The following is a 25,129-nucleotide window of genomic DNA, read 5'->3' as shown; positions in this document are numbered from 1 at the left end:
TGTCTGGTGCAGAGATCAACAAGGCCTATGGTGTCATCAATACCGTGTCTTGCCACCTTGGCCTGGATGAGGGCAAGGTTCTTGGCAGTCTGGCGAAGTACACTTCCAAGCAAGGGCTTTGGGATGGAGATGCAATATGGCAGTCGTACCGACATATCTCATCAACCACCCGGTGGAAGGGACTTTGTGGATCTGAGGCTCTTTCCCCTGTTGCCTCTATCATCCTCCAAATCCCACCAACATCAGCCGCCTCAGAGCGCAAATGGTCCTTGTTTGGGAACACACACACACACACCAAAGCACGCAACAGGCTGACCAATACAAGAATTGGTGGCCATCCGGGCAAATTTGAGCCTGACAACAAGCCATCCTCAACAAGGTTCGAAAGTGACCGTGAAGATGAGGCCTCAGAGTCTGATGTTCAAGAAGTGGACATAGAGGTCTAGGGAGAAGACATGGAAGCCTGAGAGGAACACAACCAAAGTTTTAGTTTCCAGACTATCATTTTACAGATGTATGTTGAAAAAGTTTTGGGTAGATGATCATTGGGGATCATTCAATATTCCCTTTTGTTGTTCAGTGAAATCATCATAAAGAGTCAACTCATTTAATTAATGTTCAATTCGTAACGAAATTGTTGTTTTTATTTCTATTGGACGGTTTTAATCATTTGCAATTATGTCTACTTATGATAAGGTAAAAGGTTTATGTTTCTGTCTCCATACAATATGGTAAATATATCCAATGCAAAAAACATTACATTTAAATTATATTAATTTGCATATATTCCCGTTAATTCCCACGGAAAGTTTCCACCTCTGAATATTCCCCAAAATCGGCAACCCTATCAAGGACAACAACCACCTGAGCCACTGCCTGTTCACACCGCTACCATCCAGAAGGCGAGGTCAGTACAGGTGCATCAAAGCCGGGACTGAGAGACTAAAAAACAGCTTCTATCTCAACACCATCAGACTGCTAAACAGCAATCACTAACTCAGAGAGGCTGCTGCCTACAGTGAGACCCAATCACTGGCCACTTTAATAAATGGATCACTAGTCACTTTTAAATAATGCCACTTTAATGTTTACATATCTTACATTACTCATATCATATGTACATACTGTATTTTATACCATCTATTGCACCTTGCCTATGCCACTCATCCATATACTTATATGTTCATATTCTCATTCACCCCTTTAAATATGTGTGTATTAGGTAGTTGTTGGGGAATTGTTAGATTACTTGTTAGATATTACTGCACTGTCGAAACTAGAAGCACAAGCATTTCGCTACACTCTCATTAACATCTGCTAACCATGTGTATGTGACCAATAAAAATGTGATTTGATTTGCGAACACGCAACACCCAGGTGTCAGTAATAGTCGGCAAGAAAACGTCATTGAATTGTTGCCAGCAGCACAGTTAGTCACCATTGCTCTAGATAACATGAAAATGAAAACAGCCTAACCAGCTCTGCTAGGGCAAGTAAAATGGTCATAGTGATGTGTTCTCTCATTTGTATCTGGAATTAGCAACTTTGCTTGGGTGCTTGACTGCTGTTGTGAGGTCAGAATGCTCGGATCAAACCTACAACCCTACTCCTCAGACAAACGAGATTGTGATCTGAACGCTCTGAGAGCGAAAGACACTGAATTTACGAATGGACAATGTGACAATTCTCTGAATTTACCAACGGACAATCTGACAGCACTCTGAATTTACGAACGCCCAGAGCACACTTGCACTCCAGAGTGAATATACAAACACACCCTAAGAAGCGGTTGATGTGTTCAATGTGAGCTATTTTTATGCCTCCCTTGCTTAAGTTCCGTTTCAGCTTCTTTTACTTTCGGTTTTGTACACCAGCTGAAAATACAATACTTCTTTGGTTATGGAAAATATATTTCACTGCGGTTTAGATGGTACAATGATTCTCTACACTATACTTCCTTGTTTTGTTACATTAACGGAAATTAGGCGAACTATTAGAATTTTAGCAACCAGGAAATGGCGGATTAATTTCTGCATAGAGCATCTTTAAACGACAACCTCCCATCTCAATACTATCTCATCATCACTTCCTGTTGCATTCTGACCAGACACACGTTGCGCTCTAATGATTCCGAGGGAGACATCCCGTCGGGTCCTAGAGCCGCTCTTTGTATTCGGTATTGAATTAGAGTAATTATAAATAGTTATGCCATGAAAGCTGTGGAAGACGATTAGGAAGTGTGAGACGAGAGGAGGTAGTGCGTTGAAAAGGGTTCAACAATAAAGGGGATAATGTGAAATGGCTTAATGAGAAAGCAATAGTTATCGATTAAAAATCCATTTCTTTTGAGTAAACAATAGTATCAAATCAAATTTTATTTGTCACATACACATGGTTAGCAGATGTTAATGCGAGTATAGCGAAATGCTTGTGTTTCTAGTTCCAACAATGCAGTAATAACCAACGAGTAATCTAACCTAACAATTTAACCTAACCTAACAACAGCTACCTTATACACACAAGTGTAAAGGGATGAACAATATGTACATAAATATGTATGAATGAGTGATGGTACAGAACGGTATAGGCAAGATGCAGTAGATGGTATCGAGTACAGTATATACATATGAGATGAGTAATGTATGTATGTATGTGTGGTATTTGTTTTATGCTTTTCTTGAATGTGCCCATTTTGTGAAATGAAACTCTGGCAAAACTGAAGATTAAGTACAGTGCATTTGGAAAGTATTCAGACCCCTTGACTTTTTCCACATTGTTACATTACAGCCTAGTTTAAATTATCCCTCAATCTACACACAATACCCCATAATGACAAAATCAAAACAGGTTATTTGAAATTTCTGCAAATGTATTAAAAATGAAATATCACATTTTCATATGTTTTCAGGCCCTTTACTCAGTACTTTGTTGAATCATATTTGGCAGCGATAACAGCCTTGAGTCTTCTTGGGTATGACACTACAAGCTTGGGACACCTGTATTTGGGGAGTTTCTCCCATTCTTCTCTGCAGATCCTCTCAAGTTCTGTCAGGTTGGATGAGGAGCATCGCTGCACAGCTGTTTTCAGGTCTCTACAGAGATGTTCGATCGGGTTCAAGTCCAGCTCTGACTGGGCGACTCAAGGACATTCAGACTTGCCCCGAAGCCACTACTGCATTGTCTGTGTGCTTAGGATCATTGTCCTGTTGGAAGGTGAACCTTCGCCCCAGTCTGAGTTCCTGAGTGCTCTGGTGCAGGTTTTCATCAAGGATCTCTCTGTGCTTTGCACCGTTCATCTTTTCCTCAATCCTGATTAATCTCCCAGTCCCTGCCACGGGAAAACATCCCCACAGCATGCTGCTGCCACCACCATGCTTCACCGTAGGGATGTGCCAGGTTTCCTCCAGACATAACGTGTGGAATTCAGGCCAAAGAGTTCAGTATCTTTGTTTCATCCGACCAGGGAATCTTGTTTCAAATGGTCTGAGAGTCCTTCAGGTCCCTTTTTGCAAATTACAAGCGGGCTGTCATGTGCCTTTACTGAGGAGTGGCTTCCGTCTGGCCACTCTACCGTACAGGCCTGATTGGTGGAGTGCTGCAGAGATGGTTGTCCTTCTGGAAGGTACTCCCATCTCCGTAGAGGAACTCTGGAGCTCTGTCAGAGTGACCATTGGGTTCTTTGCGACCTCCCTGACCAAGGCCCTTCTCCCCCGATTTCACAGTTTGGCCAGGTGGCTAGCTCTAGGAAGAGTCTTCGTGGTTCCAAACTTCTTCTATTTAAGAATGATGGTGACCAATGTGTTCTTGAGGATGTTCGATGCTGCAGAAATGTTTTGTACCCTTCCCCAGATCTGTGCCTCAACACAATCATGTCACGGAGCTATAAGAACAATTCCTTCTACCTCATGGCTTGGTGTATGCTCTAAAATGCACTGTCAACTGTGGGACCTTATATAGACAGGTGTGTGCCTTTCCAAATCATGTCCAATAAATTTAATTTACCACAGATGGACTCCAATCAAGTCGTAGAAACATCAAGGATGATCAATGGAAATAGGATACACCTGAGCTCAATTTCGAATCTCACAGCAAAGGGTCTGAATACTTAGGTATTTCTGTTTTATTTTTATACATTTGCAAAAAAAATCTAAAAACTTGTTTTCACTTTGTCATTTTGGGGTATTGTGTGTAGATTGATGAGGAACATTTTTTATTTAATCAATTTTAGAATAAAGCTGTAACGTAACAAAATGTGGAAAATGTCAAGTGGTCTGAATACTTTCCAAATGCACTGTATATTATGTGGTGTAACTTGTGTCCTACAGAGCAGGTTTTTGCTGCAGGATTGGATAGTCTTTATAAAAGTTCAATGATGTTTTGCACAATGATAAAGTGTGTGTGTTCTATTCCTTTAATATAATCTATGTTCTCATTCTGGAAATTTGCCTAATTCATTATAGGTGATGTAGTAGCCTATACCACAATATTGCAAAATTAAAACATGAATTTAATTAAAAGGGATTTGCTTCGGGATTTTGGCAATAATGAAACCCTGTATCTACTTCCCAATAGTCAGATGAACTCATGGATACCATTATGTCTCTGCATCCAGTATGAAGGAAGTTAGAGGTACTTTCGTGAGCCAATGCTAACTAGCGTTAGTGCAACCATTGAAGTCTATGGCATCTACTAGCATGCTAGCTGACACCATAGACCTCTGGGCATTGCGCTAATGCTAGTTAGCAATTGCACTAACTCTCGTTAGCAACTTCCTTCAAACTGCACAAAGATACATTTTTTTTTTTTTTTCATTTTTTTATTCATGAGTTCATCTGATCCTGGTGAAGTAGATAATGGGCTTCATTGCCAAAATCCCTAAGTAATCCTTTAACAGAATCATTTACCATGAAATGACTTTATAACAATGTAACAGGAAATTAATAGGTTAAAATTGTGGCAGTGTATAAGTATATTAAAAGTAGCAGAGCAGCACACATATGCACTACACTGAATTTGCAGGCCTTCAACACAATAACCATATGGTGTGAGAGACCACATCCCTACTTTGTAGTGGGCTATCTTTATAAAAAAAATGGCACAAACTAATCTCATGATGTCTATACTCGAGACAGTCAAGTTTCAACTTTATTTCTCCCAGAGGACAATTTATTTTGAAGCAGATGAGCACTAGACAATAAAAACATAAAATCCACATGGATCCGAATGAGGGTAAAATGAAGATGTCACAGCGGTCCACCCCTTAATTTTATGCAAAGGAAGCTTCTATCCAGTTGTAGGAGTAACATGTTTCTCCAGACAAAAACTTAAAATGTAGATGGTTTGAGTGCTGCTGAAATTTGTTTTGCATGTATAGCTGAACGTTTCAGGTCATGCACTTTTAGCTTGGAAAATGCTCAATATGGTCCCTGATGACAGTGAAATGTGGAGAAATGTGTGAGATGACAGGCCAAATACATTTGTAATCTGAAATAACACTGTGATAACTATTTTCAGTACCAGTAGGTTATGTATATACTCTGTGTCTAGTATTATACCAAATATACTTATCTAACTCGGTTTCCCATACTCATTTGTGTTTATACTCAAATTCATACATACTTTTAATTACATTGTATTGATCCATACCTTCATTTTTGTGTGTAGACTAAGTACATCAGATGACAAGTGTAATTTTATGATAGTTCGGCGGTAGGACCCAGAGCTCACCAGGCTGTGTACCCTCCATTCACTTCCTCTTGCGGCTCGATTTCTTTCTCTTCTGTAATCATGGCTGCGCTCAAACACCAGCCATGTTTGCTAATTTGAAACCCAAAGGTTAGCGAAAACCTGTTTATTATTTACATCGCCTGTACCGTCTCGAACCATATTTGTTCAATCAAAGGATCGGTGCCTTTGAAATCCAAGGATTACAAGGTTAGGCAGTTTTAATTACATTTTATGGCGAAAACTTTTGTTTGTGAGGATAATGCTGTCTCACAATTTCTAAGGCAACTAACGTTAACGTTACAACAAAAACAATGCGTTTATTGCCTTGCTAACAAAAGAACATCCTAAATGTTCAGTAACGCAAACAAGAATGAGACTCCAAGACGACCTACTATGTTTCGATTCTCCATAAGTTTTATTAGCTAATGTAGCTAGCTACCCACTGTGACTGTTATTAGCTAACTAGTTTTACACTACGGTGTAACTTCAATTGCTGATTTATTGTAAATAACCTTGAATTTAGCGGTATCTTATAGGGTGTCGATTGTTGAAACAACCAGCAAATTCTAGAATGTAAACCCGATTGCATTAAATGTAACTAGCTAGCTAGATCTCACGGCATCCTTGGAGGATTGTTTTTGTTGCAGAGGACATGAAATCCGATGTTAACTGCGCCCGGTGTTGCTAACCAGATAGGCCTATCTCGCTGGTTGGAAATGACGTTATTTAATGAGCTTTAGCCACTTATCTACTAGCGAGTTTTGAATTAAAGTTAATTTGAAAATATGTAGATACTGTACACATGAACAAACGTTAGCTAGTCAATATCGACAATACCAAAACGAAACGTGCTTAATGCAACTGCTCGAGCAATTTTGTTATTAAATTTCACTAACATTACAAGCCCTGTTAAGCCCTTTTTTGTTTTCGTTGTTGACCGTTTTGATAAGCAACTGGATAACGTTAGCCACTGTAGCTAGATGGTTTAGCTATATTGACCTAGCTAAGCTAACAAGCGAACATTTACATGAATCAACTTCAACTGGACGTCAAAGTAGCTAATGTTATCATGAAATAAATGTACAACAATAGTTTTTTAAAATTAAACATAGCCATAGTGCGAAACCAATGTTGATTTTTTTTTTTAAATCAGAGGGCTACATTTCGATTTACGTCGACGAACACTTAGCTAGCTACACAGATAATCTAGGTAGCTAGTTGATCTGTGGATGAGAGAAATTCAGGTCCATCCAAGGGGGTGATATCCGCGAGCGCATGGTCACGTGTGGCAGTTAGCCTAGCCAGTGTGAGATGGTAAGCAGAATGATGTACAATCGAATTACATTTTTATGTCATTCGAAAGTAACTAATAAATGACTAACTGCTGTTTTGGTTATTGCATTACCCACATTTGTGATATGGCCCAGGCATATCGGTTGCAGTGAGCTACGGTAGTATAGAACGCCAATGTTTTCAGCTAGCTACTAGTGTTAGTTAGCTCTTCGTGCTAATGTTACTGTTTATCGTGGGATGGATGTTGAAAAACGCAGTTAAACATTTGGGTTTACGAATGGTTTGACGTTTCATACAATATGTACTTGTAATCTACGACATACCTTTTTTTCAACTTGTGGTTATCTTGAAAACATATTTCTCAGACCAAAATATTGTTGTTTTCCCGTTATCAAAACGGGTCCGTTATGCTTTAGCTACGGTGGATCAATCCGTGGCGTTCATTGTCCATTATTTTGTTGGCCAGGGCATCCCCTTCGCTGCTCTAACTGCGACATTTTTAGGGAGCTATGGGAGGGCAATGTTTGATAATTAATTCCACACCGTGTCATCCATAGTAGTCCATCTCAGGCTTGCCAACGCCTGCAGTTCTAACCAAGTAATATTAGTGTATGGATCTAGCTTAGCTACTTTGTTTATAAAATAACATACAATTTTCTATTTATTTTATACTACACACATTTTATTTATGAAAACCATCCATTGCGTGTGTATTCTGCTTGCAAGAATAGCCTTTTTATGAGACAGCTGCATGGAATCTGTGTGATTTAAAAATACATTTTTTTGATATGCAGGTAAAATATTTTTTCCTGGTTTCTTTGTTTCTCTTCATGACTTGTGGTCTGTGCTTACTTGTCTTTCTCAGATGGAGTCAAACAACCATTTCAACTATGGCAGCCACTCCTCCGTGTCTGCTAACTCAGGACTGAAACTCTCCTCAGGGGATTCTCTCTATTCTAACAGGTCCTCCATGAGTTTCCCTCCACAGGGGAAGAGTGAGTACCCCTCTAACCACATTTGCTGTGGTTACATTCTGCCTCACTATTTCTATATCAATAACTGATTTATATTTCATCTCTCTCTGCCCTAGTCTCGTGACCCTTATAATGAGCAAAATATTTTATGTAACTCTAGACCAGGTGTTCAGTGCAAAAGCAATCAATATCTTGATCATACCACAACAAATTGATGTAACCTCACCTTAAATTCACTGGACATTTTATGATTACAGGATGCAAGACCTGTGGATGCTGTGTGATTTGAACACACTGAACAATTAATAATCTGATTCACCCCTGACCACCTTTGCAGATATGAATGGCGAAATGAATGTGAATGGCGTCACTACTGTAATTGGGCCTAGTGTGCCTGGCTCCCAACTTCCAACAGCCTCATACCCCCACATGAGCAACCACCACCAGAGTAGCATGGGCTACGACTACATGTGGGGAGGACAGCCACAGTACAGCCCAGCCATGGGCTCGTCTCCTGGGCATGGCATGCACCAGAAGCAGCCTCCACCCGGGGGGATGCAGCAACAGAGCCAGCACCACTTCCAGGGTCATGGACAGTACCAACTGAACGGGGGCATGCCTGGGTCCCGTCAGCCACCCGTGGCTGCCCCACCAAACGTGACTCTTACAGGGGGCCAGTACTGGAACAGGGGTAACCCGGGGCAACAGCAGAGCAGCACAGCCATGGCAATGGGGTATAACTCACAAGGTGTGTACGGGTCCTACCAGAGCCAGGTGCACCCTGGGATTGCGCCCTCACAGCATCACCAGCAGCAGCCTCCACAGTCATCCCCTCACCAACAGACACAGCAGCACCTTCACCCGCACCACCACCCACACCACCAGCAGCAACACCAGCAGCAACCTCAGCACTACAGCATGGTACCCAATGGGATTCCCTACTACCAGCCCCAGCACCCACCTCTTCCCGCTCCACAACCCCAGCCCCCATCCCAATCTCAGTCCCAGGCTCAGATGATGCCCCCTACCTCCCAAAACTTCACCCCTCCACGGGGCAGCCCACAGCACCACCACATTGGCCGGGGAGGCACTGGCAGCCCTCTCCCCCTGGGGATGTCCTCTGTCCCAATGATGTCACCCTCGACAATGGCGGATAGTGGATCGCCCCAGAGCCAGACCAGGGAGAGGAGTCCCCATAGAGGTACTGTGGGGATGCCTGCTGTCATGCAAGGTAAGATTTAAATATTTACACAGGTGGCAAGTTTTCAGAGTAACGTAGTCCCTTTTTTTTATGGCACTATGGAAGTAAGTATCTGTTTCATTTTCATATGGTCACTAGAGCCAGTGTCTGTGGAAACGGCACCATATATCACTGGAGTTCGAAATACCTATTTCAAAGCGATTTTTCTTTCCAAACGATGACTCAATTACATTCAATTGGGCCTAATCAGTGTCTCAGCTGTCAGTAATTTAATTTGCTAAGCAGATTTAATTAAAACACTGTTTCCATGACAGAACTGAAAACATATATTTCAGTGTTTTCTCAATGCGTCTACTTTTTTCACTTCATAAGTTAACTAAGCACATTTTCATTTAGAGGAGAGTGGGGTAACTTGAACCGCTCCTTGTTTCTAGGAAACCATACACAAAAATGAATAATGCATCTAAATATCTCGGAAGCAATCCTCATTTCATGGTCTGTGAAGGAAAAAAACACGGAAAACACATGTTCTATTTATTTGACCATTTTTAAAACACAATTAGACAATACATTGGCCTCCTGAGTGACACAGTGGTCTAGAGAGGCGTCACTACATACCCTGGTTCGTTCCCAGGCTGTGTCACAAACGGCCGTGATCGGGAGTCCCATAGGGGGGCAACGGGTCATCCGGGTTAGGGGAGGGTTTGGCCGGGGGTAGGCCGTCATTGTAAATAAGAATTTGTTCTTAACTGACTTGCCTAGTTAAATTAAAAGAATGTAAAATGATTGGGGATTACACAAAGTTAAACTTATTTCCATTTTGATCCTCTTAAATAAATGCTAAAAAAAATTAACAAACAGGCTGCACAGCATAAAAAAAAAAAAAATCACCTTTATTTAACCAGGTAGGCTAGTTGAGAACAAGTTCTCGTTTACAACTGCGACCTGGCCAAGATAAAGCAAAGATGTGCGACACAAACAACAACAGAGTTACACATTGAATATACAAACATCCAGTCAATGACACAATAGAAAGTCTATATGCAGTGTGTGCAAATTAGGTAAGATAAGGGAGATAAGGCAATATATTTTCCATGGTGGCAATATAATTACAATTTAGCAACTAACACTGGAGTGATAGATGTGCAGTAGATGAATGTGCAAGTAGAGATACTGGGGTGAAAAGGAGCAAAAAAAATAACAGTTGGGATGAGGTAGTTGAATGCGCTATTTACAGATGAGCTATGTACAGGTGCAGTGATCTGTGAGCTGCTCTGACAGCTGGTGCTTAAAGTTAGTGAGGGAGATATGAGTCTCCAGCCTCAGTGATTTTTGCAAAACGTTCCAGTCATTGGCAGCAGAGAACTGGAAGGAAAGGCGACTAAAGGAGGAGTTTGCTTTGGGCGGTGACCAGTGAAATATACCTGCTGGAGCACGTGCTACGGGTGGATACTCCTATGGTGACCAGTGAGCTGAGATAAGGTGGGGCTTTACCTAGCAAAGACTTAGATGACCTGGAGCCAGTGGGTTTGGCGATGAATATGAAGCGAGGGCCAGCCAACGAACATACAGGTTGCAGTGGTGGGTAGTATATGGGGCTTTGGTGACAAAACAGATGGCACTGTGATAGACTGCCTCCAATTTGCTGAGTAGAGTATTGGAGGCTATTTTGTAAATGACATCGCCAAAGTCACGGATCGGATGATAGTCAGGAGGATAGTCAGTTTTACAAAGATATGTTTTAGAGGTTGACCGATTAATCGGCATGGCCGATTTAATTGGGGTCGATTTCAAGTTTTCATAACAATCAGTAATTGGCATTTTTGGATGCCGACACAGCCTACTTCGCCAAACGGGTGCTGATTTAACAAAAGTGCATTCGCGAAAAAAGCACAGTCGTAGCACCAATGTACCTAACCATAAACATCAATGCATTTCTTAAAATCAATACACAAGTATATAATTTTTAACCTGCAAGAAATTCATGTTAGCAGGCAATATTAACTAAGGAAATGGTCACTTCTCTTGCGTGCAGAGTCCGGGTATATGCAGCAGTTTGGGCCGCCTGGCTCGTTGCGAACTATGTAAAGGCCATTTCTTCCTAACAAAGACCTTAATTAATTTGCCAGAATTTTACGTAATTATGACATAACATGGAAGATTGTGCAATGTAACATCAATATTTAGACTTAGGGTTGCCACCCGTTGGATAAAATACGGAACGGTTCCGTATTTCACTGAAAGAACAAAACACTTTGTTTTCGAAATGATAGTTTCCGGATCTGACCATATTAATGACCAGTGGCTTGTATTTCTGTTTGTTTATTATATTATTAAGTCTATGATTTGATATTTGATAGAGCAGTCTGACTGAGCGGTGGTAGGCAGCAGCAGGCTCGTAAGCATTCATTCAAACAGCACTTTCCTGCGTTTGCCAGCAGCTAATCGCAATGCTTGAAGCAAAGTGCTGTTTATGACTTCAAGCCTATCAACTCCCGAGACTAGGCTTGGCAATACTATAGTGCCTATAAGAACATTAATAGTCAAAGGTATATGAAATACAAATGGTATAGATCGAAATAGTCCTATAATAACTACAACCTAAAACTGGCAATATTGAGGACTCTGTGTTAAAAGGAACCACCATCTTTCATATGTTCTCATGTTCCCGAGCAAGGAACTTAAACATTAGCTTTTTTACATGGCACATATTGCACTTCTGCTCTTTTACACTGTGTTTTTGCATTATTTAAACCAAATTGAACATGTTTCATTATTTATTTGAGACTAAATTGATTTTATTGATGTATTATATTAAGTTGAAATTAAAGTGTTCATTCAGTATTGTTGTAATTGTCATTATTACAAATATATATATAAAAATCGGCCGACTAATCAGTATCGGCTTTTTTTGGTCCTCCAAAAATCTGTATCGGCGTTGAAAAATCATAATTGGTCGACCTCTAGTATGTTTGGCAGCATGAGTGAAGGATGCTTTGTTGCAAAATAGGAAGCCGATTCTAGATTTAATTTTGCATTGGAGATGCTTAATGTGAGTCTGGAAGTTTTCCAGATATTCTAAGTCGGAACCGTCCAGAGTAATGATGCTGGACGGGCGGGTAGGTGCTTGTAGCGATCTGTTGAAGAGCATGCATTTAGTTTTACTTGAATTTAAGAGCAGTTGGAGGCCACGGAAGGAGAATTGTATGGCGTTGAAGCTTGTCTGGAGTTTAGTTAAGTGTCCAAAGAAGGGCCAGAAGTATACAGAATGGTATCGTCTGTGTGGAGGTGGATCAGAGAATCGCCAGCAGCAAGAGTGACATCATTGATGTATACAGACAAAGGATTCAGCCCTAGAATTGAACCCTGTGGCACCCCCATAGAGACTGCCAGAGGTCCGGACAACAGGCCCTCCGATTTGACACACTGAACTCTATCTGAGAAGTAGTTGGTGAACCAGGCGAGGCAGTCATTTGAGAAACCAAGGCTGTTTAGTCTGCCGATAAGAATGTGGTGACTGACAGGGTCGAAAGCCTTGGACCTAGCCTACTAGGCATAGTTGGTTTACATATACAGTGCATTTGTAAAGTATTCAGACCCCTTGACTTTTTCAATTTAATTTTTAAAAATGTATTTGTAAATGCCATGCAGTCTCCTCGTGGAGTGCAATGTAATCGGCCATGATCGGTGTCCAAAAATGCTGATTACCGATTGTTATGAAAACTTGAAATCGGCCCCAATTAATCGGCCATTCCGATTAATCTGTCGACCTCTATTCTTAACATATGACCCCCAGAGTGATTTGTTCTTGCAATTTTTGTGACATTTTAGATTTAAATATGGACTTTTTTTTCACAGCAGTTTGGATTTTAGTGAAATACTTTTTCAAAGTAACTTTAGTTACTTATTCTGAAATGTATAAAATACCCCCATCAATCTACACACAATACCCCTTAATGACAAAGCGAAAACAAGTAATTGTTGTTTACAGAAATACCTTATTTACATGAGTATTTAGACCGTTTGCTCAAAATTGAACTCGGGTGCATCCTGTTTCCATTGATCATCCTTGATATGTTTCTACAACTTGATTGGTCACATACACATGGTTAGTAGATGTTGTTGCGAAATGCATTGTGCTTCTAGTTCCGACAGTGCAGCAATATCTAACAAGTAATCTAACAATTACACAACAACTTCCTAATACACACATCTAGGTAAAGGACTGGAATAAGAAAATATAAATGTATGGATGAGCAATGACAGAGCGGCATAGGCAAGACTCAATAGATGGTATAAAATACAGTATAAACATTATTAAAGTGACTAGTGATCCATTAACGTGGCCAAGGAACTCAAGTTTGTGGGCAGCAGCCTCTCTGTGTTAGTGATGGATGTTTAACAGCCTGATGGCCTTGAGATAGAAGCTTTTTTTCTTTCTCTCGGTCACAGCTTTGATGCACCTGTACTGACCTCGCCTTCTGGATGGTAGTGGGGTGAACAGGCAGTGGCTCGGGTGGTTGTTGTCCTTGATGATCTTTTTGGCCTTCCTGTGACATCGGGTGGTGTAGGTGTCCTGGAGGGCAGGTAGTTTGCCCCCGGTGATGCGTTGTGCAGACCTCACTACCCTCTGGAGAGCCTTACGGTTGTAGAAGTTGAGTGCTTTTGGTGACAAGCCGAATTTCTTCAGCCTCCTGAGGTTGAAGAGACGCTGCTGCGCCTTCTTCACGACGCTGTCTGTGTGGGTGGACCAATTCAGTTTGTCCGTGATGTGTACGCCGAGGAACTTAACTTACTGCCCTCTCCACTACTGTCCCATCGATGTGGATAGGGGGGTGCTCCCTCTGCTGTTTCCTGAAGTCCACAATCATCTCCTTTGTTTTGTTGATGTTGAGTGAGAGGTTGTTTTCGTGACACCACACTCCGAGGGCCCTCACCTCCTCCCTATATGGCTATCTGGTCATTGTTTGTAACCAAGCCCACTACTGATGTGACGTCTGCAAACTTGGTGATTGAGTTGGAGGTGTGCATGGCCACGCAGTCATGGGTCGACAGGGAGTACAGGAGGGGGCTGAGCACGCACCCTTGTGGGGCCCCAGTGTTGAGGATCAGCGAAGTGGAGATGTGAAGTTCCCTAAGGGCTGTCGTGGTATCGGCTTGAGGGGGGATATATATGGCTATGACAATAACCAACAAGAATTCTCTTGGGAGATAATGCGGTCGGCATTTCATTGTGAGGAATTCTAGGTCAGGTGAACCAAGGGACTTGAGTTCCTGTATGCTATTAGAATTGCACCATGAGTCGTTAATCATGAAACATACACCCCCGCCCTTCTTCTTCCCAGAGACATGTTTATTTCTGTTGGCGTGACACGGTGACTGTATCAACTCCAAAAGCATATCCCGAGAGAGTGTTGTTCAGTGAAATCATCCCATGTGAAGAGTCAATTAATTTAATTAAAGTTCAATTCGTAACTAAACAGTTTTTTTTTCTGTACGGAAGGATTTAATCATTATGTCTACTTATGATAAGGTAAAAGGTTTATGTTTCTGTCTCTGTATAATATGGTAAATATATCCAATGCAAAAAAAAACATCTACAGGTGAAGTCAGAAGTTTACATAAACTTAGGTTGGAGTCATTAAAACTCATTTTTACAACCGCCACAAATTTCTTGTTAAGCTATCAAATCAAATCCAAATCAAATTGATTTATATAGCCCTTCGGACATCAGCTGATATCTCAAAGTGCTGTACAGAAACCCAGCCTAAAACCACAAACAGCAAGCAATGCAGGTGTAGAAGCACGGTGGCTAGGAAAAACTCCCTAGAAAGGCCAAAACCTAGGAAGAAACCTAGAGAGGAACCAGGCTATGTGGGGTGGCCAGTCCTCTTCTGGCTGTGCCGGGTGGAGATTATAACAGAACATGGCCAAGATGTTCAAATGTTCATAAATGACCAACATGGTCAAATAATAATAATCACAGGCAGAACAGTTGAAACTGGATTAGCAGCACGGCCAGGTGGACTGGGGATTGCAAGGAGTCATCATGTCAGGTAGTCCTGGGGCATGGTCCTAGGGCTCAGGTCCTCCGAGAGAGAGAAAGAAACAGAGAAGGAGAGAATTAGAGAACGCACACTTAGATTCACACAGGACACCGAATAGGACAGGAGAAGTACTCCAGATATAACAAACTGACCCTAGCCCCCCGACACATAAACTACTGCAGCATAAATACTGGAGGCTGAGACAGGAGGGGTCAGGAGACACTGTGGCCCCATCCGAGGACACCCCCGGACAGGGCCAAACAGGAAGGATATAACCCCACCCACTTTGCCAAAGCACATCCCCCACACCACTAGAGGGATATCTTCAACCACCAACTTACCATCCTGAGACAAGGCTGAGTATAGCCCACAAAGATCTCCGCCATGGCACAACCCAAGGGGGGGCGCCAACCCAGACAGGATGACCACATCAGTGAATCAACCCACTCAGGTGACGCATGAGAGAGCCCCAGTAAGCCAGTGACTCAGCCCCTGTAATAGGGTTAGAGGCAGAGAATCCCAGTGGAAAGAGGGGAACCGGCCAGGCAGAGACAGCAAGGGCGGTTCGTTGCTCCAGAGCCTTTCCGTTCACCTTCCCACTCCTGGGCCAGACTACACTCAATCATATGACCCACTGAAGAGATGAGTCTTCAGTAAAGACTTAAAGGTTGAGACAGAGTTTGCGTCTCTGACATGGGTAGGCAGACCGTTCCATAAAAATGGAGCTCTATAGGAGAAAGCCCTGCCTCCAGCTGTTTGCTTAGAAATTCTAGGGACAATTAGGAGGCCTGCGTCTTGTGACCGTAGCGTACGTGTAGGTATGTACGGCAGGACCAAATCAGAGAGATAGGTAGGAGCAAGCCCATGTAATGCTTTGTAGGTTAGCAGTAAAACCTTGAAATCAGCCATTGCTTTGACAGGAAGCCAGTGTAGAGAGGCTAGCACTGGAGTAATATGATCACATTTTTTGGTTCTAGTCAGGATTCTAGCAGCCGTATTTAGCACCAACTGAAGTTTATTTAGTGCTTTATCCGGGTAGCCGGAAAGTAGAGCATTGCAGTAGTCTAACCTAGAAGTGACAAAAGCATGGATTAATTTTTCTGCATCATTTTTGGACCGAAAGTTTCTGATTTTTGCGATGTTACGTAGATGGAAAAAAGCTGTCCTTGAAATAGTCTTGATATGTTCTTCAAAAGAGAGATCAGGGTCCAGAGTAACGCCGAGGTCCTTCACAGTTTTATTTGAGACGACTGTACAACCATTAAGATGAATTGTCAGATTCAACAGAAGATCTCTTTGTTTCTTGGGACCTAGAACAAGCATATCTGTTTTGTCCGAGTTTAAAAGCAGAAAGTTTGCAGCAATCCACTTCCTTAAGTCTGAAACACATGCTTCTAGCAAGGGTAATTTTGGGGCTTCACCATGTTTCATTGAAATGTACAGCTGTGTGTCATCCGCATAGCAGTGAAAGCTATAGTTTCGGCAAGTTGGTTAGGACATCTACTTTGTGTATACCATAAGTAATTTTTCCAACAATTGTTTATAAACCGATTATTTCACTTACAATTCACTGTATCACAATTCCAGTGGGTCAGAAGTTTACATACACTAAGTTGACTGTGCCTTTAAACAGCTTGGAAAATTCCAGAAAATCATGTCATGGCTGTAGAATCTTTTGATAGGCTAATTGACATCATTTGAGTCAATTTGAGGTATACTTGTGGATGTATTTCAAGGCCTACCTTTGCTTGACATTATGGCCGCTCAGAATGGAAGAAGCCACTGCTCCAAAACCGCCATAAAAAAGCCAGACTACGGCTTGCAACTGCACATGGGGACGAAGATCGTACTTTTTGGAGAAATGTCAGATGAAACAAAAATAGAACTCTGGCCATAATGATCATCGTTATGTTTGAGTATTTGGCTATGGTGTATGTAAACTTCCGACTTCCACCCATTATGCCATCGTTAACTTGAGTGGGTGACACCCGTTCTATTCATTTTATTTCTATGGCAGCACATGCAGTAAGGAGCAGAGGAGAAGAGTGTCAAATGTACTGTCATCCAAAATTGTATACCTCACCTACACATCCTTATTCTCCACCGCCACCCGTAGGGTGTTGCATACCTCAAATCTAATGTGCACCACAATGCATAATAAAAAAACTCCTTGCCCCTTGCAATGATACAGCCACTATTTATATTGCCGCCTTTGCTGTCTTACTGAGGTGGCACGCTGGCATGCAGCAGATTGTCCCCAAGGTGTTTTTTAAAAGCGCCATCTGCTCTCCAGATTCCCTCTTAGAATTACCTTGTGGCTGCTGTGTTGTCTTTCTGTCGTTTCTAATGGTCTCACTGTTGTTTGTGTTCCTGTTCCTTAGGGCGGATGAGTGAAGTGTTTAAGGATGTGGATAAAGGTTATAATGGGATGGAGAGGGCGTCTGTCACCCAGCTGCTGCCTAAAAGCGACAGCTACCATCCCAAGCCCCCTGGACCCCCGATGGGGCCTACCATTGACTACTGCCAGCGCTCTGAGCAGCCGATGGCCCAGCACCATGAAATGGCAACCTCAGCGAGGGAGTCTGCGCCACCTGCGCCTCCACACTCGATGTCGTCCCATCCTCCGGCTGTGTCTGCGCCTTCCACCCATTCTAGGCTCTCTGCACCTCCTGCAATGTCTACTCCTCCAATGGGTACATTAGGACCTCCTGTCGTTTCATCCTTCTCTGTTAGTCCTGCGCCTCCCCGAAACTCAGCGGCTCCCATGTCCTCTTCTCCTTCTCTCCCTGTGCTTGGACCTCCTCCCGGGCTGTCTTCGCCTCCTCTGATGAGCACAAGACCTTCTCCAGTGTCTTTGTCCACACCTCCATCAGTGGCATCTCCACCCTCGTCAGTGTCTGTAACTCTTCCCAAGCCACCTGCACCACCTCTTCTCCTGGACAAATCCTCTATACCTCCAGCTGTGTCTGCTCCCCATCCAGTCAGTGCTCCTCCCCCAGTGTCTGTGGCACATCAGACTGCTCCCATGACATCTGCCCCTCCTGCGATGGTCTCTACTCCTACTATGGTGGGTGCTCCCTCGCGCTCCATGTCTGCGCCCATCTCTGCACTTCAGCAGATGGTTCAAGGATCCAGACCACCACCTTTGACTTCCTCTCCCACAGCTTTATCTGGAGCTCCTCGAGAAAAGTTTTGGACTCCATCAATATCTGCAGTTGCACCTCCCCCAAGGGTTTCTGTGTCCCCCCCAGCGGTGTCTACTACCTTGGTGGCAGTAAGGCAAAATTCCTCAGCAGTGCCCAGTCCTCCTTGGGCAGTCAGTGCACCTTCTATATCAGTGTCCTCACCTCCTCGATCTGTGTCTACTCCTCCCCCAGCAGTTTCTGCTCCCTCCACAGAGTCTGCGTCTGCAGTGTCCTCGTCTCCAAAGGAGGTATCTATGCCTCCTTTAACAGTTCAAGGCCCTAAAGTTCAAGCCCCCGGAGTTTCTTCAACGTCTGAGCCTCCTGCCTTGGTGTTTGTGCCTCGTGCAGTGATGACTGCTCTTCATATGGTCCCCTCAACCCCTCCTGCTGTCTCTGCGCCTTCCCTATCCGTTCCTGCTCCTCCACAAGCCCCTAAATGCATGTTTTCCGCTGAGCCAAAGGAGCGAGACATGGGGAATAAGAAGGCCATGGGCAACAAGAAGGAACCCTTTGTAGAACCACCTGGAAAACTAGAGGCGAGTTCTCCACAGCCTAAAGTCGACCCATTTAGAACACCATCAAAGATGGATGCCACCAAGTCTCTTACTCGTCAATCTGAAAAACACTCACACAAACCCCTCACAGATATTCCTGGGACTCCTCCGCCTCCCAAGGACCAAGAGAACTCCTTTGGCGACAAAATGCGTGCGGAGAGAATGGACACCGCCCCCCTGAGACACTCATACTCTCCCCTGGAGAGAAGAGGTCTGGATGACACCTGTGAGACGGACGAGTCAGCGTTTGAGGAGTCTGCGGACGAGTCGTCGCAGGTGTCCACGTGCCTCGACAGCACCAGGATGGAGAAAACCAGCTTTACTGAAGAGGATGGCGCTTGTAACGACTCGTCACTCAACGACACATCTCAGTTTGGTGACACTTCTAGACTTGGCGCTAACTCTCGAATGGATGACACGTCTCGATTGGATGACAGCTTCCGTGTAGATGGTGAAACCTCTCGGTTTGATGATACCTCTCGCATGGATGAAGACTGCTCTCGATTGGATGTCACCTCTCAATTGGATGACAGCTCTCGCATAGATCACCCCTCTCGTGAGGATGAAATATCACATGTTGCTGACACTACAATAGATAGCAGCTTCTCCTCTGTGGAGGATTCCAGGGACTTGACGCTGGATGATACCCAAACAGAGGACTCTTCCCAGGCAGAGGAGACCATTGACAGCTGCCTGAGCACCGGGGTGTCCATGCTGGATTCCTCTCTGACCAACACCTCTCAGATGGAGGACTCCTGTGTTGAATCCTCCCAGAATGACGTCTCCCGGTCAAGCTCAAATGGCCCTGCCAAACCACCCCCAGCCTACAAAGGTAAGATCCTTGCCATAGTTGATATGACAACCTGTGTTTGTATTTAATTAGCTTAAAGGGTTATTTCACCCAAATTACAAAATTACACATTGGTTTCCTTACTCTGTAAACTGTCTATGGACAAGGTATGAAAGCAATCCAAACGTTTTGGCATTTGTGGCACAAATCTGAATCAAGTTATGGGGACCGATTTTTATTTAATTTTTAAAATTGATTTTAAATGAGATTTAAAAAATAATTTCCCAAATGATCTGAAATGTATTGTGAATCCCAACATAGTCACTTCTAGATGTTTTGAACATGTGTGAAAAATGCGGTCGCATCTAAATAGATGTGAAATTATTTTGTCAATAACAAAGCATATGGTTTTTACAGCTGTTTGAAGTTGGTGGACCAAAACTGAAAGTAAAAGGCTCAACTTGTGTTGGAGCCTTTTACTTTCGGTTTTGGTCCACCAGCTTCAAACAGCTGTAAAAATCATATGCTTTGTTATTGACAATATAATTTCACAGTGATTTAGATGGTACATTGATTCACTAAACCAAGTGCTTGTTTTCTCACTTAAACTGAAATTGAGTGTAGAAGTCTTGCAACCAGGAAATGACAGAGCGATTTCCACTAGATACAGCTACAAAGTCAGAACAGCTTTCCCATTTTGACACAGATGCCTCTCCAGCAGGAGAAATCAGGATGCAAAATCACAGCCAATCACAACGCTGGTGGTTAAGTAACGCTGTAAAACACTATCATTACACTATTACTGCAGATACAGTATGTTACGGTCATTTTCTAAAATTACAACGTAAATATTTTTTAAACCCTGTGTAGCATCTTTATGTAAGATAGTGTGTGGGTAGATGGTTGAAGAGTTGTTGGTTGGAACTTGGAAATTAGAGTTGATTAATTATCAACTCTTATTTATCACAGCCAGCTATGGGAGCACTTATTTTGTCAACATACAGTGACTGTCAGTTAATTTGAGGTTGTTAACCATTAACCCTTAATCTTATAACCTCTTGACAGGGTTTGAAGGGGAATGTGAGTCGGAGGGCCAGGATATACCAGACTGTGCTGGCACCACCAAGGCCAGTGCCGTTAGTATCATGGCTCCCCCTGTTATGGACAAAGGCGAGCACACAGCGGCGCTCAGTTCCCTGGTGGGGAACCTGGTTGCAGCCCCACTCCTGCCCTTAGCCGCCCCAGCCGTACCCACCACCAGCCAAAAGACACCAAGGAAACCCAGGAAGCCACGCACTCCAGCAGCCTCCACTCCCGGTAAACCAACTTCTTTGTCCCTTTTTTCCTTTATGATATTTCTGTGCAACTCCAGTTCATTTTGAGCAAACAAAGTTGTGTACAATAGCCAAGCAAGGATTTCTGACTTTCTGTTATCATTCTCTCCAGTTCCTCGGGTCCCCGGGCAAGCACAGCGGAGGTCCGCTGTTAAAACTCCAAAGGTGGATAAGATAAAGGTGGAGAGGAAGAAGAAGAAGAAGCTTGAGAAAGGAGAGGTCGTAGAGAAAAAGGAGAAGGGACCACCAAGAAAGAGAAAGAAGACAGAATCAGTAGCAGTCACAGAAGAGGCTGAACGTTCTGCTGAAGGCTTACTTTCTTGTCAAAGTGGACCAGTCACTACCAGCAATGAATCATGTATGACCAGTGGCGAGACCCCGCCGGCCATCAAACCCAAGAAGGTTAGGGTCAAGAATCTGGAACCGATGCCACCCAAAATAGCGAAAATTGATGTTAACACTAAACCCAATGATGGCAATAACGACAATGACGGAGATGACAGTTCCACTGCTGGTAATGAACACGCTAACTATTTTGATTCTGGAAATTATAGAAATGATTGTATATATTTTTTTGTTCTTGTTTTTTCTCTAGATGTATACTGAACAAAAATATAAACGCAACATGTAAAGTGTTGGTCCCATGTTTCATGAGCTGAAATAAAATATCCCATATAAATGTTTCATATGCACAAAAAGCTTATTTCTCTAAAATGTTGTGCACAAATGTTACAACCCTGTCAGTAAGCATTTCTCATTTGCCAAGATATTCCATCCACCTGACAGGTGTGGCATATCAAGAAGCTGATTAAACAGCATGACACAGGTGCACATTACACAGGTGAACCTTGTGCTGTGGGCAATATGGCTACTCTAAAATGTGCAGTTTTCTCACAACACAATGCCACAGATGTCTCAAGTTGAGGGAGCGTGCAATTGACTTGCTGACTGCAATGTCCCAGAGCTGTTGCCAGAGAATTTAATGTTAATTTCTCTACCATAAGCCGCCTCCAACATCGTTTTAGAGAATTTGACAGTACGTCCAACTCACCTAACAACTGCAGGCCACGTCTAGCCATACCAACCCTTGACCCCAACATCCGGCTTCTTCACCTGCGGGATCTTCTGAGACCAGCCACCCAGACAGCTGATGAAACTGTGGGTTTGCACAACCAAAGAACTTCTGCCCAATCTGTCTGAGACCGTCTCAGGTAAGCTCATCTGCATGCTTGTCGTCCTCACCAGGGTCTTGACCTGACTGCAGTTTGGTGTCGTAACCGACATCAGTGGGCAAATGCTCACCTTTGATGGCACGCTGGAGAAGTGTGCTCTTCACAGATGAATCACTGGTTCAACTGTACTAGACAAACGGCGTATGTGTGGGTGAGCTATTTGCTGATGTCAACGTTGTGAATAGAATGCCCCATGGTGGTGATGGGGTTACAGTATGGGCAGGCCTAAGCTATGGACAACGAACGCAATAGGATTGAATGCACAGAGATATCTTGACGAGATCCTGAGGCCCATTGTCGGGCCATTCATCCGCCGCCATCACCTCATGTTTCAGCATGATAATGTGCAGCCTCATATCGCAAGGATCTGTACACAATTCCTGGAAACTGAAAATGGCCCAGTTTTGACATGGCCTACATACTTACCAGACATGTCACCCATTGAGCATGTTTGGGATGCTCTGGACCGACGTGTATGACAGCATGTTCCAGTTCCCGCCAAGATCCAGTATCTTCGCACAACCATTGAAGAGGAGTGGGACAACCTTCCACAGGCTATAATCAACAGCCTGATCTAATCTGTGCAAAGGAGATGTCATGCTACATTAGGCAAATGGTGGTCACATGCCAGATACTGGTTTTCTGATCCACGCCGTTACCTTTTTTTAAAAGGTATCTGTAACCAACCGATACATATCTGTATTCCCAGTCATGTAAAATCCATAGATTAGGGCCTAATGAATTCATTTAAATTGACCAATTTCCTTATGTGAATTGTAACTCAGTCAAATATTTTAAATTGTTGCATTTATATTTTTTGTTCAGTGTAGTTATGACCCAATGATTATAAACTCAAAACCAGGGATAATCAACTAGATTCATCTGCAGGACAATTTTTTTTCAGATCGTCATGTGGCTGGAACATAATTACAAATCATTTGTAGACTGCAAAATTGAACACAAGAAGCCCAAACAGATATTTGAGAAAAAAAATAATTTCATACCTTGCTTAGGTTTTTCTCTCTGCATTGTTGTGAAGGACCTGTAAAGTAAGCATTTCATTCTCAGCCTACACCTGTTTACGAAGCATGTGACAAAACATTTTGATTTGATTTGTATGTGACCACATATACAGTATCTCCCTATTATGCATGGGAATACTTTTTTGGAACAGATTTCCAAAATTAAACTCACTTGCTGTGACAGGTGTTGCTTGCTCACTTGGTGTGTGTGTGTATATATATATATTTAATTTTTATTAATACATTTTTTGGGGGCTCTGAAAACTTGGGGGAACCATGCTCTAAACCGATGTTGATGGATGAGAGTAATTCTGTACAAATCTAATTCTCCTCTCTTTGTTCCTTGTACAGGTGACACCCCCAGGAGGAGGATAGCAACAGAGGAGCAGGTCCACTTCCCTCTGCTCCATGGGTAATGATACATATCCTTGTGAAAAGCTCCCCTAATTAGTGTGTCTCTGTGCCAAATATTTCAAATGTGTGGAAAGTGCAGGTTAGTGTTCACCCATAAATACAATACTCCTCGGTTTCATCCTTCTATTCTAGGCCGACTGCAGGGATACTATGATCCTTCTACTGTGTGTTGAATGTGGCTCTTAACGTGACTTTTTATTGATCTGTGCTTTAGCTGGAGGAGGGAAGTCCGAGTCAGGAAGACTGAGGACCGGCTGAAGGGGGAGACCTGGTACTACAGCCCCTGTGGGAGAAGGATTAAGCAGTTTCCAGAAGTCATCAAGGTAACTGGCAGTTAGAGTAAAACATTTTTGTCACAGAAGTTTAGCAGCTACAAATATCTCTTGATACAGTGGGATATCTTTCCCACAGGGCATTTACCACGTCACACAGAAATTATAAGAGGACATGTTTTTAGTATACAAACAGCAGTTGCATTTGATCTTATTGCATTAAACCGTCAGTTGCTCATACGGTGCGTGGATAACATGTGACTTGGTGACCTATGACCTGGCTTTCTCCCATGTTCCCCGGCTCTGTCACTGACCCATGGTCTTGTTCTCCCTCAGTACCTGAACAGGCACAAGGACACTGCTGTGACCAGGGAACACTTCAGCTTCAGCCCCCGCATGCCCGTAGGAGATTTCTACGAGGAGATGGACTCCGCTGAGGTGTGTGTGTGGATCTGTTGTCTGTGCTGACAGATCTGTCATCATAAATAGCTGTAGTAATAACTCAATGCAGACTGTCATAAGCCCTATTCGGACGGGATTCGTTTTACCGGGGGAGTTTGGGTAATGTAGTTGTGTGCACGAGCACCAAACAAATCTGTATTTTAACTTGTTATGGCTGCAATCCCACTAACGGGATAAGTGTCATCAACAACCACTGAATAGCATAGCGCTACATTCAATAAATATTACTATAAATATTTATATTCATGAAATCACAAGTGCAATATAGGAAAACACAGCTTAGCCTTTTGTTAATCCACCTGTTGTGTCAGATTTTGAAATTATGCTTTACAGCGAAAGCAATCCAAGCGTTTGTGTAAATGTATCGATCGCACAACAAAACATTAAGTACACTTAGCATCAGGTAGCTTGGTCACGAAAATCAGAAAAGCAATCAAATTAATCGTTTACCTTTGATCTTCGAATGTTTTCACTCACGAGGCTCCCAGTTACACAACAAATGTTCCTTTTGTTCCATAAAGATTATTTGTATATCCAAAATACCTCCGTTTGTTTGACGCGTTATGTTCAGAAATCCACAGGAAAGAGCGGTCACGACAACGCAGACGAAAATTCCAAATAG

The 25,129-nt window shown here is 42.9% G+C and overlaps 1 protein-coding gene across 1 annotated transcript in view; it reads left to right on the top strand.

Annotated features, from left to right (window-relative positions):
* Positions 1-5,756: 5,756 nt before the first annotated feature.
* baz2a (bromodomain adjacent to zinc finger domain, 2A) overlaps positions 5,757-25,129 on the top strand; it is a 39,204-nt gene continuing 19,831 nt past the window's right edge. The window contains 9 exon segments of the mRNA XM_029663988.2: positions 5,757-5,934; positions 7,886-8,015; positions 8,332-9,225; positions 17,624-19,813; positions 20,837-21,088; positions 21,218-21,619; positions 23,711-23,771; positions 23,988-24,096; positions 24,382-24,483. Coding sequence (XP_029519848.2) covers positions 7,886-8,015; positions 8,332-9,225; positions 17,624-19,813; positions 20,837-21,088; positions 21,218-21,619; positions 23,711-23,771; positions 23,988-24,096; positions 24,382-24,483 — 4,140 coding nt within the window. The 5' untranslated portion in view covers positions 5,757-5,934.

The sequence above is a fragment of the Oncorhynchus nerka genome, linkage group LG7 (genome assembly GCF_034236695.1).
Source record: "Oncorhynchus nerka isolate Pitt River linkage group LG7, Oner_Uvic_2.0, whole genome shotgun sequence".
Taxonomy (NCBI): Eukaryota; Metazoa; Chordata; class Actinopteri; order Salmoniformes; family Salmonidae; genus Oncorhynchus; species Oncorhynchus nerka.
The sequence above is the reverse complement of the archived record's forward strand: the minus strand, read 5'-3'. Positions and strand labels throughout refer to the sequence as shown.